Source organism: Molossus molossus, unplaced genomic scaffold, assembly GCF_014108415.1.
Source record: "Molossus molossus isolate mMolMol1 unplaced genomic scaffold, mMolMol1.p scaffold_m16_p_9, whole genome shotgun sequence".
NCBI lineage: Eukaryota > Metazoa > Chordata > Mammalia > Chiroptera > Molossidae > Molossus > Molossus molossus.
The window spans coordinates 49,043,993-49,061,482 of record NW_023425403.1 but is presented as its reverse complement, the minus strand read 5'-3'; the positions used below and the strand labels follow the sequence as shown (position 1 = coordinate 49,061,482).

Sequence of the window (17,490 nt, the reverse complement as noted above, 5' to 3'; positions counted from 1 at the left end):
GAGAGTATTATACTAAGTGAAATAAGCCAGTTGGAGAAAGACAAATATGACATGATCTCACTTATTTGTAGAATATAATGAACAAAATAAGCTGATGAACAAAATAGATCCAGCGACATGGAAGTAGGGCTCAGACTGACAAACCTCAGAGGAAGAGGGGTGGGGGAATGCGGGAAGGGATGAACCAAAGAACTTATAAGCATATGTGCACAACCAATGGACACAGACAATATTGTGAAGGGGGGGATGGGAGCAGGGAAGAAAACAAACCAGCTCATGCAGCTGCCAGGCTCCACTCTGGACAAGAGCATGGCGTCGGCCGAGGATCCTGGGGGCAGCTGGAGCTGTGTGGACAACACATCGGACTGCCAGGAGAAGTCAGAGGGTCTGCGTTTAGACTCAGCAGAAAGTATTTTCACTATTTGACTTTAATAGCGGCATTTTTGTTTTTCTTTCAGGAAAGTCCACAACGCCTGTAAGTATCCTTTTTTTCTTTTCCATGCAGCTTCATCGTATAAGTTCTAGTCTGTTTTGCTCCTAAATGTTCACATGTGTGCCTCATTCGCATAACAAATGCATATCGTGAACGAGGGGAGAGTCCTGAGTTTCTGCGTGAAGTTCCTTTTCCTCGGGAAATGCTTTGTACAACCCTTCTCATGAGAGACGAGCAGCCAAACCAGCTCTTCCTTTCATCGCCGTCTGTGTGGCATGGGAGGGAATAAAACTTTTACATCTAGATTCCACCTCTGGATAGTCACTGACAAGTTACTAAATAGGCATGGTATTTATTTTCTGGCTGTTAGCACTCATTTGTGAATAGGGGCCAGCGAGGAGCGCATTTTAACCCTGGACTCTTTTTGTTTTGTCAGAGTTTGTTTGGTTACCCCCTGAGCATCTTCTTCATTGTGGTCAACGAGTTCTGCGAACGGTTTTCCTACTATGGCATGAGAGGTAACTGTCCCCGCCACCACCCCCCGCCCCCTTGTGTGCAGATGTTCGTTGTCGCCGCCACTCCTCACTAACTGTGTTTTCCCTGCCCCTGCGTGCTGCGGACAGCACTCCTGATTCTGTACTTCACACAGTTCATCGGATGGGACGGCAATCTGGCCACCGCCATCTACCACACGTTTGTGGCTCTCTGCTACCTGACGCCCATCCTGGGCGCGCTCATCGCCGACTCCTGGCTGGGAAAGTTCCGGTGAGTGTTGTGACTTCCGTGTTCACAAGCGAGCCAGACCGTGATTATTAGCCTTGTGGTTTGACATGCTGGACTCTGGGAGCAAAGGATCAGAAACGTTAAACTCTTAGGAGAGCGTGCTAAGCCCTGTTTCCGCTCAGCGTCGTACCCACAGAGCTTGGCACAGTGCTTGGCATTAGCAGTGAATGTAAGTAGCGTTCATAGGTTCCTTTCCCTCCTTCAAACAGTAATAACCTCTTTGCCTCGGGGATACCATCTATCATTAACGAGGCACCCGGTTCAGGGTGAGGAAAACAAGCCCCCCAAGTTATGTCCCAGCTGCCAAAAGGCCCACACCACACTGCTCCGTGGGCAGAGAGGACACCCACCCAGTCCTTTGGGAAGTACACTCAACAGAGAATTTTCAGGAAGTTTCTAGGATTTAATAAGCAAGGATGTGGAGGCTCCTCCAGGCCAAGGCATGATGTGGGCAAAGGCAGGAAAATTCACTCTCAAAATAATTCGATACAATTCAATACAAAACTAACCACTGGTCCACTCCTGGCCAAAGGTTGTTAACCAGGCACAGATAAGGGTCTCTCATTGTCTAAAGATGTTAAGTGCTGCCCTGGCCAGTTTGGCTCAGTGGTTAGAGCATTGGCCTGCGGTCCAGAGAGACCTGGGTTTGGTTCCCGCTAAGGGCATGTACCTCGGTTGCAGTTTGTCCTCAGCCCTGGTTGGGTCGGCTGGCAGCCACTCAATGTGTCCCTTTCACGTCAATTTCTCTCTCTCTCTCTCTTCCTCTCTCTCTCCCACTCTATCTAAACAAAAAACTAAAAAATGTCCTCAGGTGAGGATAAATAAATAAATAAATAAAATAAAGATGTTAAGTGCTGATTTCAGTCGTTAGGTAAAATAAAACACTGAGTCTTCCAAAGACTTCAGAGATAAAACAGATTTCCCCCCTTGCCCCGACTCCTCCAGCCAAAACCTCTCTGCACTTGTGGGCTGGGTACAAATTCTTCAGCAGGTTGTCTTTCTAAGAGTTACCAGTTTTACTCAAGTTTGAGAAACAAGTAAATTCATGAACAGGCTCTTGAAAGTTTGAAGCAGGGGGCCTTTCTGTGGTGGAGTAGGGAGTGGACTGTACAATTAACTTGGATTTTCTTGACCCCTTTACACACAGGACCATTGTGTCGCTGTCCATTGTCTACACGATCGGACAGGCAGTCACGGCCATCAGCTCCATAAATGACCTCTCAGACTTCAACCACGATGGCGTCCCCGACAACCTCCCTTTACATGTGTGAGTTGGTGTTGCCTGCTGCCCTACCCCCACCCTCCCACTGGTTGCTTGTTGGCTGCTCTAATTTCTCATCTTTTCCCTTGAACTTCACCGTAAGTATAAGGAGGCTTGACTCCCTCATCAGCGGTCTAGAGAAGCTGTATAATTAGCTGACTAAGAGTTGGGTCTTCAGTGTGTCACCGTGCTGACCACTGTCTGGAGTCATTGCTCACTCAGAGGTCGCTGTCTGGGCTACATCTCACGGTAGCGCACGGGATGCTCCTGTTACTCCCGATCTTCCCCAGAGTGGCCTCCCTCCCACAGACCTGATCTTTAATTGCCCCAGGTCTCCTCACAGCTCTGTACCTTTGGTGTTCTGTCTCGTGCTGCATGCTTGCTGAGTTCTGGGTTCCTAAGCATTTGTTCGAGCCCTCTGTTCTGAGTCCCTGGAGGAAACGGCCGCGGACAAGCGCTCCTCTGTGAGATGACTCTCCCTTCGCTGCAGTCTGCTCTGGTAGACATGTTCCAGAGGTTTATTTTGTTTCCTGTTCCTGTGCTTCAGTTCCTTGATCTCTGAGTAAACTATCTTATCGGCTGGAAAAAAACATAATTGAAATTCAAATTTACATCTGCAGTCCCTGCGTTTCTGGTCTGTTGGTCCATCAGATTGCTGTCCAGACTAGGCCCTTTGATGTAGCATCCTTGGGGCCCCTGGGGAACTGTGTTGGTCCAGGGCAGGGGCTCTTAGCTCAGGCTGGCCGCTCAGACTTTCGGTACCGGGTCCCCAGCCCTTCCACAGAGCAGCTGTAAGACCTGAGCAACTAATCTTCTCCATGACTCAATTTCCTAATCTATAATATTGAAAAGAACACGGACTTTGGAGCCTGGCTCTGTGGGTTCAAATTCTGGCTGTGCCCCTGACTAGTTGTGTGATCTTAAGCAAGTTTCTTAACCTCTATGCCTGCTTTTCCTCATTTGTAATAGCACCTACCTCGCATAAGAGTGTCGTATCTTAAGCCAGATAGAGCACCTGGAACATTGCCTGGCCAGTGATAAGTACTCAAGAAAGCTTAGCTACGTTTTTATTTCATGGAGTTGGTGTTAGAGCGCACCTACAATTCTCACAGGGGTGCTTGGTGTGTTACCTTCAACTGGCCATGATTTTGTTGTCTTTTAAAATACTTAGAGTGACCGCACTTAAGTTCTATTAAGAAGCAAATGAGGAAAAAGGTGCTTTGACCAGCTAATTCGGGAAGATGAATGGGATTTTTAAAAGAATTCTCTCTATGTGTAGTGTCTTTCTTGACTTTATCTGTTTCATAAAGTATTTTTTTTAACATTTTAAAGTAACATAGCAACAAGAAAATATAGAAAAAACACTCATAAAACCTAAAATTTGTAGTACCTACTATAATTCAACAAAACTATAAAATGGGGGTTGGTAAATTTTATGAGTGATTTTTTTTTTCCAATTTAGAAAGTAAAGCACAGCTAGCTGGGAAAAGCAAAGGTAACTGAAAAGAAATAACCCTTAGTCCCTTCTAATTATTATAAATAATCTTTTTAATATTGTGAAAGATTATAATAAATATTTTGGTCTAGTTCTTTCCAGTCTTCAGTAAACAAGCTAAGATCATACTACATAACCTGATATTCTGCTTTGCCATTAAGTCATGTTTTCTAATGTCCTTTAATGACTGTTATGAGTCTATTAAGATTATACCAGAGACAATCCTTAAACATTTCACTTACCTACTCTTTTACTGAAAATGATAAGGTTGCAGAAGAACTCCACACAGAAGCGCTTGTTCAGTATTCAAGCTGTTGCTTTAAATTTTCTAGCTGGTAAATTATTAGATAATGGTATAAACTTGAAGGCCCCCGAAATCAAGTTTCTTTCACCTGTCAAGACAGCATTCCTCTGCGTGATCTACTCACAGAGGTTGTGTTCCTTCTCTGTGTTCACCACTGCGCCGGGCCCACTGGGGGAAATTAGGAAACAGGGGACCCCTGCTTTCAAGAATCTCCCATTTTGGTGATAATCCCCCACCCTTCTTTCTCTAGGGCTCTGTCCATGATCGGCCTGGCCCTGATAGCTCTCGGGACTGGAGGAATCAAGCCGTGTGTGTCTGCATTTGGTGGAGATCAGTTTGCAGAGGGCCAGGTAAGAGTGCGTGCCTCCCCAGAAACAGCTTAAATGAACTGTAAAACTCCTGGAATCAGATCCCGCCGACACAAAGTCTGTTCTCCGCTGGATTCTTTTCAAGCAGACTTGAAAGTGAGATACTGACCAAAACTAAGTTCAAAGTAAGGTCAGATGATCAGCCTCATTTGGTCGGTTGATATATAGCCAAAGTCATTGTACTTTAACTTGATCCTTTTTATTATAGGAAAAACAAAGAAACCGATTTTTTTCCATCTTTTATTTGGCCATTAATGCTGGAAGTTTGCTTTCTACTATCGTCACTCCCATTCTCAGAGGTAAAACATGTCGGAAGGGGACCTCTGTTCTTCTTTCTGTGATTGTGGGGAGAGTCAGGTGGGAAGTGTGTCCTTGCTTTGTCTGCTTCTTCCTTATTCTCAGCCACCGGACACACTGCAGCGAGTGCACATGGAAATCCAGACTATGAGCTGCTTTCTTTCGAGTTTTCTCTCCTTTTCAATCTTATTTGACTCCCTTCTCTTAATGAAGACGCTATAGCATCTGTAGCAGAGCAGTCAGTTTTTCTAAACTATTACAAATGCAAAGTCCTTACTCATGGTAACAGCTAAAAGCAGAAGCTGTGAAACCACACGTTCGCCTTCAAGCTTTGCTCCCAGTGATGTCCGTTGAGTTAGGAAGAATTTTGCAGGCAAGGTTTTATTCTTTGTAGATGTTTCATATAAAACTGCCCAGGAAAGAGGTTGAGATAGAAACTGGCAACGGCACTTGGATTTTTGTGTTTGCTAAGGATCCACTGAGGGTGTGTGAGTTTCCTACGTGGAAGGTAATAAAACAAGATTATGATGTACACACGGAATCAGATTAAATTATGAAATACAATATTTTGTGAGGCTTTCTGTATTTCTGCATAGACTAGTAGTTTGGAGATGATACTTAAACCACATCCCAACTTGTTTTGTATAAAACCGTAGTGGTTTTTATTCTTATGTTATGTGGCCTCACCTACCTCCCCCCGCTTCCCACCCACCAGAATATCTATTCCATGTTTGAATTAGAGAATGTGTTAAAGAATAGCTTTTTCAAAGGTAAAATCATGACTCACACAAATATGAAGTGGGCATGTGACAAAAATTTTACAGAACTTATTAGTTAATGAGGAAACTGTAAAGCTACTAGTCAGTTCAAATCGGGATTTGATACCAGGGATTCTTGCTGTTCTTCACAGGGAGGGTATTATTTGGCAAGCCACGAGCAGGAATCATTGCCTGACTGTCAGCTTCCCCCAGGGTAATTTCTTTCTCTCTACAGAACTGTGAACTAGCAGGTCAGAGGCAAAGTCAGACCCCTGTAGGATCGGATTCCTAGAGGCTCCAGCATCCCATCCAAAGGGTTTCCAGAGTTCTCAGCTGCTCCTTCCAATGTCTTCATTTTTTTCATGCCAATCCTAGGATTTTAGAGTTAAAACAGATCCTCAGTGAGGAGTTAGCAAACCACGGCCCACGGGCCCAACCCGGAAGGTAGGCGAGGCTCCACTTGTGTACACGTTCACCCTGCGGAAGCAGGCCGAGTGGTGAGGACAAAGACTGAACGGTCCTCGAAGCCTAAAATGTTTACCCTCTGGCTCTTTACAGAAAAGTTTGTTGACCCCTGCCCTGGGTCATCTAAGTGTTTTCAAATTGGCATGAATTCAGGAACATACAATCTTGGTTTTCCAAGCCACTTTTGATGTTATTTATTGAGTATTCTGGTTTTTTTGTTTGTTTTATCCTCACCTGAGGACATTTTTTGATATTTTGTTCAGATAGAGGTACAGGAGAAGGGGGGGGGGATAGAGGAAGAAAGAGGGAGAGACATCGATGTGAGAGAGATACATCAGTGGGTTGCCTCCCACATGACCCTGACCAGGGCCAGGGATTGAACCCACAACCCAAGTATACACCCTTGACCAGGAATTAAACCCATGACCCTTCGGTTCACAGGCCGACGCTCTAACTGCTGAGCCAAACTGGCCAGGGCAAGTATTCAAATCATTTTTATCTCCCCCACTAAGAAAATCCACTGAAGGTAAGAACTGATTTTGGCTTGGGTAGTATCAGACTTAGGGGCTGAGATTAGACCTGTCTACCTCTCCTGCTCTTTACCACAAAGCTGCTTTGCTCCCCTGGCGATGGCCCAGCAAGGCAAACACATAAGCTTAAAGCATTGAGTGAAAACAATACACCATAATCTGTTAGGGATTTTTTTAAAAAATGGGAACTATATGAGCATTGCCAATTCCATAATGAATTTTAATCTGGTCTTTTCTCCCCAGTTCAAGAATGTGGAATTCACAGTAAGCAAGCTTGTTATCCAATGGCGTTTGGGGTTCCTGCTGCTCTGATGGCCGTTGCTTTGAGTAAGTACCATCAGTTGAAGTAATACAATCCTGTGATCAGACCAGGCCTTCACGTGAATCATTGTGACCATTTAAACCTTCACTGACCAAATTTTAATGATAAGAAGAATTGCCATCCCATGCTAAACATGCTCTGAGAATTCAAGGAAAGTAGAGTTGGCAAAGAAGGTAGAGGGAATACGATCAAAAAAGTGTTTCCAAGAAAAGGGATCAACTGAGTTGGACAGCTAAAGGTTTGACATTATTTAGGCAGAATAAGATGAAGATGACAGAATCCACTGGACTAGCTGAACCTGAAAGTTTTTCTTCTTATCAATATGCGCTCATCGACAACCTCAAGACATGGCAACCTGGGCCAGCTGTTGTTTAAATAATTCCAGTACCATCTAGATTTCCATAATGTTTCTACTAGAATGTCTTCATTCTAGGGTGGATATATGTGCATATTAAATGCATTCATGTGCCCATGAGTTCTTGGCACTGGCTTTTTAGGAAGTTGAAGAGATTTCTACATGAGATAGTCTGGCTTGAGAGATGGTAGGGGTCTTCATTTCCAGGATGACCATACAAAAAAGCACAGACTGAGTGCCTTTTCTGAAAGATATTTATATTTTGTTCATTTGTTTGTTTTTGTTATTGTTAATCCTCACCCAAGGATATTTTTTCCATTATTTTGAGAGAGAGTGAAGGTAGCAGGGTAGAGAAAGAAAGTTATCAATTAGTTGCCTCGTGCTCATGCCCCAACCAGGACTGGGGATCAAACCTGCGACCCTTCGGTGCCAGGGCCGACAGTCTAACCACTGAGCCACATTGGCCAGGACTCAATAGATATTTATTTATTGTCTCACAGTTCTGGAGGCTGGGAGTCCAAGATCAAATGTCAGAAGGGTCATGCTCCCACTTCAGGCCCTGGGAGCACCTCTTCCAGGCCTCTCTCCCTCTCATCGTGCCCTGGCTTGTGGCAGCATAATGGCAATCTGCCCCGACCTTCGCTCTGACGCTGGTCATTTTGGAGTAGGGCCACCATAAAGGCCTCATCTTATCTTGATTGTCTGCAAAGTTTATATTTCCAAATAAGTCACATACTGAGGTCCCGAGGATAAGACTTCAATATCTTTGGGGTGGGGTTTGAGGGGCATAATTCAACCTCTAACAGTAGTACAAGAGGGAAACAGAGCCCCTTTACCGTTTCAAGCCTCCATAGCGGCTTCTCCTATCACTTTCTCTGATTTTTAAAAAATTCTTAATGGTATCAAGTATGCACCTTTTTAACCTCTTTTGCTCATGTAGCACTTTAGCTTTTTCCACACACTTATGCAAGAGCTCAGCATTCTCCCCTGTGTATATGTCTGTTTTCTTCCTTAATTGTTCAATTACTGCCACACTCCCTTAAAGGCTCTTCCTCTCTAATTCTGGGTAAGGAACTGGAGACAGAGAAGACCTCAGAAAGTGTTGTTTTAGGCTGGACACCATATTAAGTTGGCATTAGGTGAGTTGTCATTTAGTCTGTATGAATCAGTCTTACATCAAAGATTACGCTTTTTCTTATGGAGGAATTAAGAACAGCTAAATCCCATGTATCAGCATCATCTCTAGAAGTTTCTGTCTATAACAATCTGGTGCTTGAATTAGGCTTCAGTTAATCAGAAGTTTAAAGATGAAAGTATTAGTTAGCAAAAATAAAAATGTAGACTCAATCTGTTGGGCACCTCTACCATCCTCGTCTGGATGGAGGACAGTGGCATTGGGTGAGAATACAAGTAAACTCCCCTTTCTTCAACTATAGAGAATATCTGTAATTCAGGTACATACTTGGAGATATGCTTGAGAGTTGGCACCTACAAAGTCTTAGGCCCTCTCTTAACTGATGGGCAAAGGTCTAATCCAGACAGTCCATTGGTGTTTTAAAATTTTTGAATTCTGGTATTGGATAATCAGAAATCCTAGTGTAGGGATTGTGTTTTCACAGTTTCTTCCAGAAATGCTTTTTTTTCCTGTTATTTTCACAATATATCTTTCCTAAGAGGGTTCATGGAAGAATTGCCTCATTGTAAAAGTGCTTTTACTTGTGTAAAACTGTAGCTGCCGGTGCAGATAATTGTAACTATGTTTCTGCACCATGACCACAGAATAAGTTCTGTTACATATAAGTAAAAGTTTCAACAGATTAGTTTCTACTTTTTTCTGAAGATTAAAAAAATCTCTTTTATTGAACTTTTATCAGTAAGCTTTCTTTTTTTCTTTTAAAACATATCTTTATGGTTTAATGTATTACAGATGTTCCCCCCCTTTTCACCCCATTGACCCCTCCTCCCCACTCCTGTCCCCCTCCAGCCTTCCCCACACTATTGTCCATGTCCATTGGTTGTGCATATATGGATAGAAGTTCTTTGGTTTATCTCTTCTAACCCTCCTTCTCCCCTTCCCTTTGAAGTTCATCAGTCTAACAACCAATTTGTACTTTTTAATCTCTTCTTTTTCACCCATACCCCTAGCCCCCTCCCATCTGGCAAGCAACAAAAAGTTCTCTGTATCTATGAGTCTATTTCTGTTCTGCTTGCTCATTTTGTTTGTAGATTCAATTGTTGATAGATATGTATTTATTGCCATTTTTTTTATTTCTATTTTATTTTATTTTATTTTTTTGGTGTGTGCCCCCAGCGGGAAGCGAACCCAGGACTCTCTGGTCTGCAGGCCAACGCTCCAACCACTGAGCCAAACCAGCCAGGGCCTTTATTGCCATTTTTATTGTTCATATTTTTTGTTCTTCTTCTTCAAGAAGACCCTTCAACATTTTATATAATACTGGTTTGGTGGTGATGAACTCCTTTAGCTTTTTCTTGTCTGGGAAACTCTTGATATGTCCATTGATTCTAAATGATAGCTTTGCAGGATAGAGTAGTCTTGGTTGTAGGTCATTGTTTTTCATCACCTTGAATATCTCTTGCTACTCCTTTCTGGCCTACAAAGTTTCTTTTGAGAAATCGGCTAACAATCTTATGGGAGCTCCCTTGTAGGTAACTAACTGCTTTTCTCTTGCTGCTTTTAAGATTCTCTCTTTGTCTTTAACCTTTGGCATTTTGATGATGATGTTTCTTGGTGTGGACCTGTTTAGGTTCATCTTGTTTGGGACTCTCTGTGCTTCCTGGACTTGCATGTCTGTTTTCTTCATCAAGTTAGGAAATTTTTCTGTCATTATTGTTTTAAATAGGTTTTCAATTCTTGGTCTCTCTCTCCTCCTCCTGGCACTTTATGATGTGAAAGTTGGCATGCTTCAAGTTGTCTCAGAGGCTCCTTACACTATCCTCTTTTTTTTTGGGGGGGGGGATTCTTTGTTCTAATTGGGTGTTTTTTCCTTCCTTATATTCCAAATCAATGTTTGCTTCTTGGCTTCACCAACTCTCCTATTGGTTCCCTGTAAATTATTCTCTATTTTAGTTAGTGCATCCTTCATTTCTTTGTTTGTTTGTTTTAATAATTTATTTTTGTTACAGATGTTTCTCCTTTTTCCACCATTGACACCCTCTTCCCCACCCCACACTACCCCCAGCTTTGTTGTCCATGTCCATTGGTTATGCATGCATGCATATAAGTTCTGTGGTTTATCTCTTCCCTCCCCCACACCCTCTCTTCTGAGGATTTTCAGTCTGTACCCTGCTTTCAAGTTTCTGGGTCTACCCTGTTCCTCAGACTATGTTCATTATATTCCACAAATAAGTGAGATCATATGATACTTGTCTTTCTCTTCTTGGCTTGTTTCAGTTAGGATAATACTCTCCAGGTCCCTCCATGTCATCTCAAAGGATAAGAGATCTTTCTTTCTTATAGCTGCATAGTACTCCATTGTGTGTATGTACCACAGTTTTTTATCCATTTGTCTAATGATGGACTCTTAGGCTCTTACCAGATCTTAGCTATTATAAATAGTACTACTATGAACATAAGGGTGCATATATTTTTTCTGATTGGTGTTTCAGGCTTCTTAGGGTATATTCCTAGAAGTGGGATTACTGGGTCAAATGGCAGTTCAATTTTTAATTTTTTGAGGTAACACCATAGTGTTTTTCATGGTGGCCGCACCAGTTTGCATTCCCACCAGCAGTGCACTAGAGTCCCCTTTTCTCCACACCCTCGCCAACACTTGTTTGATGATTTGTTGATGGCAGCCATTCTGACAGGTGTGAGGTGATACCTCATTGTTGTTGTTGTCGTTGTTTATTTTCACCCAAGGACAGGGTGAGGACATTTTTTTGCATTTATCTTCAGATAGAGTGGGAGGGAGAGAGGGAGGAACAGAGAGAAACATTGATGTGAGAGAGACACATAGAGTGGCTGCCACCCACACAACCCCAACTAGGGCCAGGGACAAACCGCAACCGAGGTACATGCCCTTAGCGGGAACCAAACCCAGAACTCTCTGGTCCGTCAGCCAATGCTCTAACTGCTGAGCCAAACCAGCCAGGGCCCTCATTGTTGTTTTATTTATTTTTTATTTTTTAAATTTTTTATTTATTAATTTGTTTTTGTTACAGATGTTTCTCATTTTTTCCCCCATTGACACCCTCCTCTCCTTCCCCGTACCCCATTCCCAGCTTTGTTGTCCATGTTCATTGGTCATATATACATGCACGTGGTGTTACCTCAAAAAGTTAAAAATTGAACTGCCATTTGACCCAGTGATCCCACTTTTAGGAATATACCCTAAGAGACCTGAAACACCAATCAGAAAGAATATATGTGCCCCTATGTTCATAGCAGCAGTATTTACCATAGCTAAGATCTGGAAACAACCCAAGTATCCATCAGTAGATGAGTGGATTAAAAAACTCTGGTGCATGTACACAATGGAATACTCTGCAGCTGTAAGAAATAAAGATCTCTTGTCCTTTGAGATGGCATGGAATGACCTAGAGAGTATTATGCTAAGAGAAACAAGCCAAGCAGAGAAAGACAAATATCACATGATCTCACTTATTTGTGGAATATAATAAATTAAACAAACTGCTGAACAAAATTAACCCAGAGACATAGAGGTGGGGTACAGACTGACAAGCCTCAGATTTGGGGGTTTGGGGGTGAAGAGATAAAACATCCTTCATTTCTGACTGGTCCTTTTTTATGCTCTTAAGATCCTCACTAAGTTCCTTGAAGTTCTAATGAAGTTTCTTGAAATTCTCACTAAGTTCATTGAGCATCCTTATAACCAGTGTTTTGAACTCTACATCTGTTATATTGCTTATCTCTGTTTCATTTATTTCTTTTCCTGGAGTTTTGTTCTGTTTTTTTTTTTCATTTGGGCCATGTTTCTTTGTCCCCTCATTTTGGCTGCTTCCCTGTGTTTGTTTCTATGTATCAGGTAGAGTTGCTATATCTCCTAGGCTTTGCAGGGTGACCTATTGTAGTAGATGTCCTATAGGGTCCAGTGGCACAGCCTCCTGGTCACCCCAGCTGGGCCCTCAATGTGCACCTCTCGTGTGGACTGTTTACCCTTCTGTTGTAATTGAATCTTGATTGCAGTCTCATTGTGGCTTCTTCTTTAAGTTGTAGGACTTCCATTCAGCTTGATTTCAGGCGGTTCTGAATGATGTTTGTTCTGTAGTTTAGTTGTAATTTTGTTGTGGTTGTGGGAGGAGGAGAGTTCCACATTTACCTATGTTGCCATCTTAACCAGAAGTCAAGAACTTTCTCATCATTACAACTGGAAAATTAATCTGGTTTTTGTCTTTATAGAGTAATGCATTAATCAGTTATGTGAAAGCACTTATTCCTTTTGTCTCCCTTTACATAGTGATAGAACTTGTGCCTGAATCGCTATACTAAGTGTCTCTGAGCTGCCCCAAGTTCTGGGAAGTGGATAGGAGTAGACTTCATTGTTTGTATGTGAGAACACAAATATAACAGTACTTAGCAGCTCCTGTGAGCGTTAGAATCAAAAGCACTTTTTAAACTGGGAGGGAGGGAGGTATAACTATTCTATGAGTAATCCTAGTATGTCTGAAACAAGGACATAACTCAAATTGGAGCACATCTTTAGGTCACAGGGTTCTGACGACACCCTGTTAATACCTCTTCTTTTGCCCTCTAGTTGTGTTTATCGTTGGCAGCAGAATGTACAGGAAGGTCCAGCCCCAGGGTAACATCATGGGTAAAGTAGTCAACTGCATTGGGGTAAGTATCTCTCCGTGGCATTTAGTCACCCCAGGACCTTCCACCTCCTTCAAATTAAAATCCAATGAGGTGTGCCCTGGCCGGTTTGGCTCAGCAGTTAGAGCGTTGGCCTGTGGTCCGGAGAGACCCGGGTTCAGTTCCTGCAAAGGGCACATACCTCGGTTGCAGTTTGTCCCTGGCCCTGGTTGGGTCGTGTGGGTGGCAACCACTTGATGTGTCCCTTTTGCATCGATGTTTCTCTCTCTCTCCCTCCCACTCTATCTGAACAGAAAATGGAAAATTTTCCTCGGGGGAGGATAAAAAATAAAATTAAAAAATAAAATAAAATAAAATCCAATGAGGTGTTGACTTTCCTCTATGCATTTTATTAGTGCTCTTTACTACAGAGGTGGGCAAAAGTAGGTTAAATTACCAGCCATCATTACCTAAAAGGCATATCACAAGTAAGGATACAAAATAACAACAATAAGAAGAAGACAAACAATTCAAATAAATAATACAATGATTAATAAATAATAATATAAGAATAAACTGTGTTTTGCATACTCATAGCTGTAAACCTACTTTTGCCCACCCCGTATTTTGATAAATTGATGTTTCTTATAAAACTTGTCACATGGAAAAGGACACAAAACAGAACTCAAAAAAGGAGGGATGGAAATGACCCTTAAACTTATAAAATAAGATCAATGATCAAAGAAAATCGAACCAAAGGGACTTCACCCATCGACATGGTGAACAGTGCCGGCCGCCTGGGCGGCAGTGGGCAGGGAAGAGGCGGTTCGGTTCCGCCTACGTGGGGTCTGAAGCCTGGCAGGACTCCCTTGATCCTCCTTTCAGGAATCGAGGCTAAAAAATAACTTTTAAAAATGAACACAAATTCACATTTGAAGATTATCAATGTAATGTTTACAACAGCACAAATGACACCACCAAACAAAACAAACATTTAGGGCAGCAAGCATGTACGTCCACCGGAAGCGGGAGAAGAGCCCACCTACAGGCGTCTGCGCAGCACAAGTTTGTCCTCAGAGGCTGTTTGGTGATGGGAACGTGCAGAACATGGTTTCTTCCATGTACATCTACAAGGTGTATGCACATACAGGCACGGTTAAAGTCAAGAAATAAATGATGAATGTGGGAATTTTTAAATAATAGAGTCAAATAGCTTTATTCTCCTACTTCCCCCCTTTTTTAGTGAATATATACAATGTATAATCAATGTGTCACTTATTTATTTTAAAAAAATGATGTGGGTGGATAATTTTTTGAATGTAAAGGCAGCCTTAAGATACTATTAGTCCCTGGCCAAGTCATTCATTTGATTGGATTGTCATCCCATACAGCAAAAGGTTGTGGGTTTGAGTCCCCGTCAGGGCACAACCTAGGTTGTGGGTTCAATCCTCAGTCGGGGCATGTAGGGGAGGCAACCAATCGCTGTTTCCCTCTCACATCAATGTGTGTCTCTGTCTCTCTGTCTCTCTGTCTCTCTCTCTTGTCAATAAAAAAATATATCCTCAGGTGAGGATTAAAATATATATATAAATAATGTTAGGTCACTTTCCCTTTGCCTGACTTTTTTTTTTAATCCTCACTCAAGAATATTTTTCCACTGATTTTTTTAGATAGACTAGAAGTGGTGGGGAGAGAGAGAGAGAGAGAAACGTGGATGTGAGAGAGACATATTGATTGGCTGCCTTCTGCAAGACCCTGACCAGGGCCGAGGATGGAACCTGCAACACAGGTATGTGCCCTTGACCAGGAATTGAACTTGAAACACTTTGGTTCAAGGGCCAATGCTCTAATTGCTGAGCCAAACCTACCAGGACTGCCTGGCTTTATTGCATTAAATTATATATTTGCACTTTGTGAAATTAACATGTCCTATCAGGGTCAAAGACATTATTTTTCCTTTCAGGTATTTCTTTGTCCTTCAGTATTTTCCTCTAACAATTACATCGATCCCCATCACAAATTTTTTCCAAGCCAGGAAGGGATCTTACCAATGATCACTCCAAGTCCTTCTTTACCAAGTAATTGACAACTTAGTTCAAACTCCAAAAGAACAACATCAAGCTATTTAGAGTCATGAGACTTGTATTACCCAGGATCCAAAACCAGCCCTCAGCTTTGAGTCATTGCCTTTCAGTCACCTGCATGTCCCCGACCAGCCCCACCATCGCCTTCTCTTGCTGCTACATAGTTACAAATGCATTTGCTTTTCCTAAAGCCCTCTTACTAGCAAGGAATCCTAGAAGCCCCTAATTTTACGATGGTTGGTCAGTATATTTTTCTAATCAGTGTTACCATATTTTAAAATATGTTTAACTATAACTTTTTTTAGTGAATCCATTTCTGTGTAGTGGGTTCTCACTATCCTTTGAGGGGCTATAACCCACTTATAAACCTTCGCTGTAATATGGTAGCCACTAGCCACACATGGCTATTGGACATTTGAAAAGTGCAAGTTCAACTAGGGAACAGAATTTTAAATTGGATTTCACTTAAAGTAATTTACATTATATAGTACCTTATATTTGTATTTCTATGAAGTGGGCTCTTTTAAACCTAAAAACCAATATTTAATTCAATTATTGGAAAACTTTAAAGTATGTTTGGAACAACTTAGGTATGTAAATCTAGTTTTTCAAAGATAAATTTTATGAAATGTAAATACAGATCAAATATTCTCAGTAAAAATTTAGCATTCAAATTAAAATGTGCTATCAGGGTAAAGCATACCCTGGGTTTCAAAGACTTGGTATAAAAAAAGAAGGTAAAACGTTTTATGAATTTTTAAAATATCGATTACATATTAAGGTCATGTTTTAGGTTTGTTGGGTTAAAGAAAATACATTTAAAATTAATTTTACCTGTTTCCCTTTTGCTGTTTTTTCTTTTTTTTTAAGAATCAGACTTTTGAAGTACTTTATCTATTTTTATTTTTTCCAATCACCATTACTTTGTTGTTGTTGTTGTTAATCCTCACTCCAGGACATTTTTCCATTGATTTTTAGATAGAGTGGAAGAGAGGGAGGTAGGGTGGGAAGCGGGGGGGGGGGTTGGTGAGGGGGGGGATCAGTTGACTGCCTCCCACACAACTCCAACCAGGGCAGGGGATTAAATCTGAAACCCAGACACATGACCTTGACTAGACTCGACCTGAGACCCTTTGGTCTTTGGGCTGATGCTCTAACTGCTGAACCAAATTGGCTCCATCACCATTGCTTTTTAATAATGACTATCAGAAAACAGAAATGTTACCCATTATTTCTATTGAATGCTACTCTCTGGAGAGTAGAGTAGTAACAGTGTGAGTTTGTTTACCCTAACTCTACACTTGAAGTTAGTAAGAGATTAGAAATAAATGTGTCTTGACTTTTAGTATTTTTCTTATACTAGTGTATACAATTTTACATTTTGTTTCTTTCACAAGTTTTCAATTAAAAGCAGTTTAATTGAACTGTGTTTCCCTGATAAAGTAATCGGTTCTGTTTTTGAAATTTGCTTTTTTTTTTTTTTTTCATTCCTTCCTTCAGTTTGCCATCAAAAATAGGTTTAGGCACCGGAGTAAGGAATTTCCCAAGAGGGAGCACTGGCTGGACTGGGCCCAAGAGAAGTATGACGTAAGTGAGCAGTACTGCTGCCGTGGTCCCGGGCACCTCTAGAAAGTGAGCCTCCACAGGTGCAGCCCATGCTGTTAAGGCTTTGTGGGCAAGATGACCCGCTGTGTCTTGGAACCTTCATCAGCATGTTAAATAAGACTCTGGGAGTGTGATTTTTTAATATTGAGGAGAACTTGATAATCAAGGGATATCATTTATCTGAGAATAATAGTACCTTGTCATAGATTTTCATTTGGTACAATCTGCCAATTAACATAGGTAATTGTGATCACATAACTTTAGTTTGAATACAGAAGAGTTAAGTGGTGGTGGAGTTTACATTTAGTAGAATTTAAATGTAAACTCGAGCAATTTACCTCCTAAAAAGACAGTTTCACTCAGATTTTAAATAGCTGAGGAAGTTTGGGTTTTCTAAAGGAACCTGGGGTAGGGTTCTGTGGAACTTAAGGCCACCACCCACTTGTCTCCAGATGCAATTAAGTCTGCACTGAAACTAGTTGCTGATGACTGTGCCACAGTCCTGTCTGATCTGTCCCCCCCCCCCCCAACCACAGGAGCGGCTTATCTCTCAAATCAAGATGGTGACCAGGGTGATGTTCCTGTATATTCCGCTCCCCATGTTCTGGGCCTTGTTTGATCAGCAGGTAATGTGAAACTATGTTTTTGTACATCTCC

General features: G+C 41.8%; 1 protein-coding gene across 1 annotated transcript in view; it reads left to right on the top strand.

Annotated features, from left to right (window-relative positions):
* The first annotated feature begins 246 nt into the window (after positions 1-246).
* SLC15A1 (solute carrier family 15 member 1) overlaps positions 247-17,490 on the top strand; it is a 38,384-nt gene continuing 21,140 nt past the window's right edge. Inside the window, exons 1-11 of the mRNA XM_036249793.1 lie at positions 247-409; positions 459-475; positions 870-951; positions 1,057-1,198; positions 2,364-2,483; positions 4,527-4,626; positions 4,853-4,943; positions 6,938-7,021; positions 13,107-13,189; positions 16,729-16,815; positions 17,370-17,459. Coding sequence (XP_036105686.1) covers positions 247-409; positions 459-475; positions 870-951; positions 1,057-1,198; positions 2,364-2,483; positions 4,527-4,626; positions 4,853-4,943; positions 6,938-7,021; positions 13,107-13,189; positions 16,729-16,815; positions 17,370-17,459 — 1,059 coding nt within the window. The remainder of the gene's footprint in view (positions 410-458; positions 476-869; positions 952-1,056; positions 1,199-2,363; positions 2,484-4,526; positions 4,627-4,852; positions 4,944-6,937; positions 7,022-13,106; positions 13,190-16,728; positions 16,816-17,369; positions 17,460-17,490) is intronic.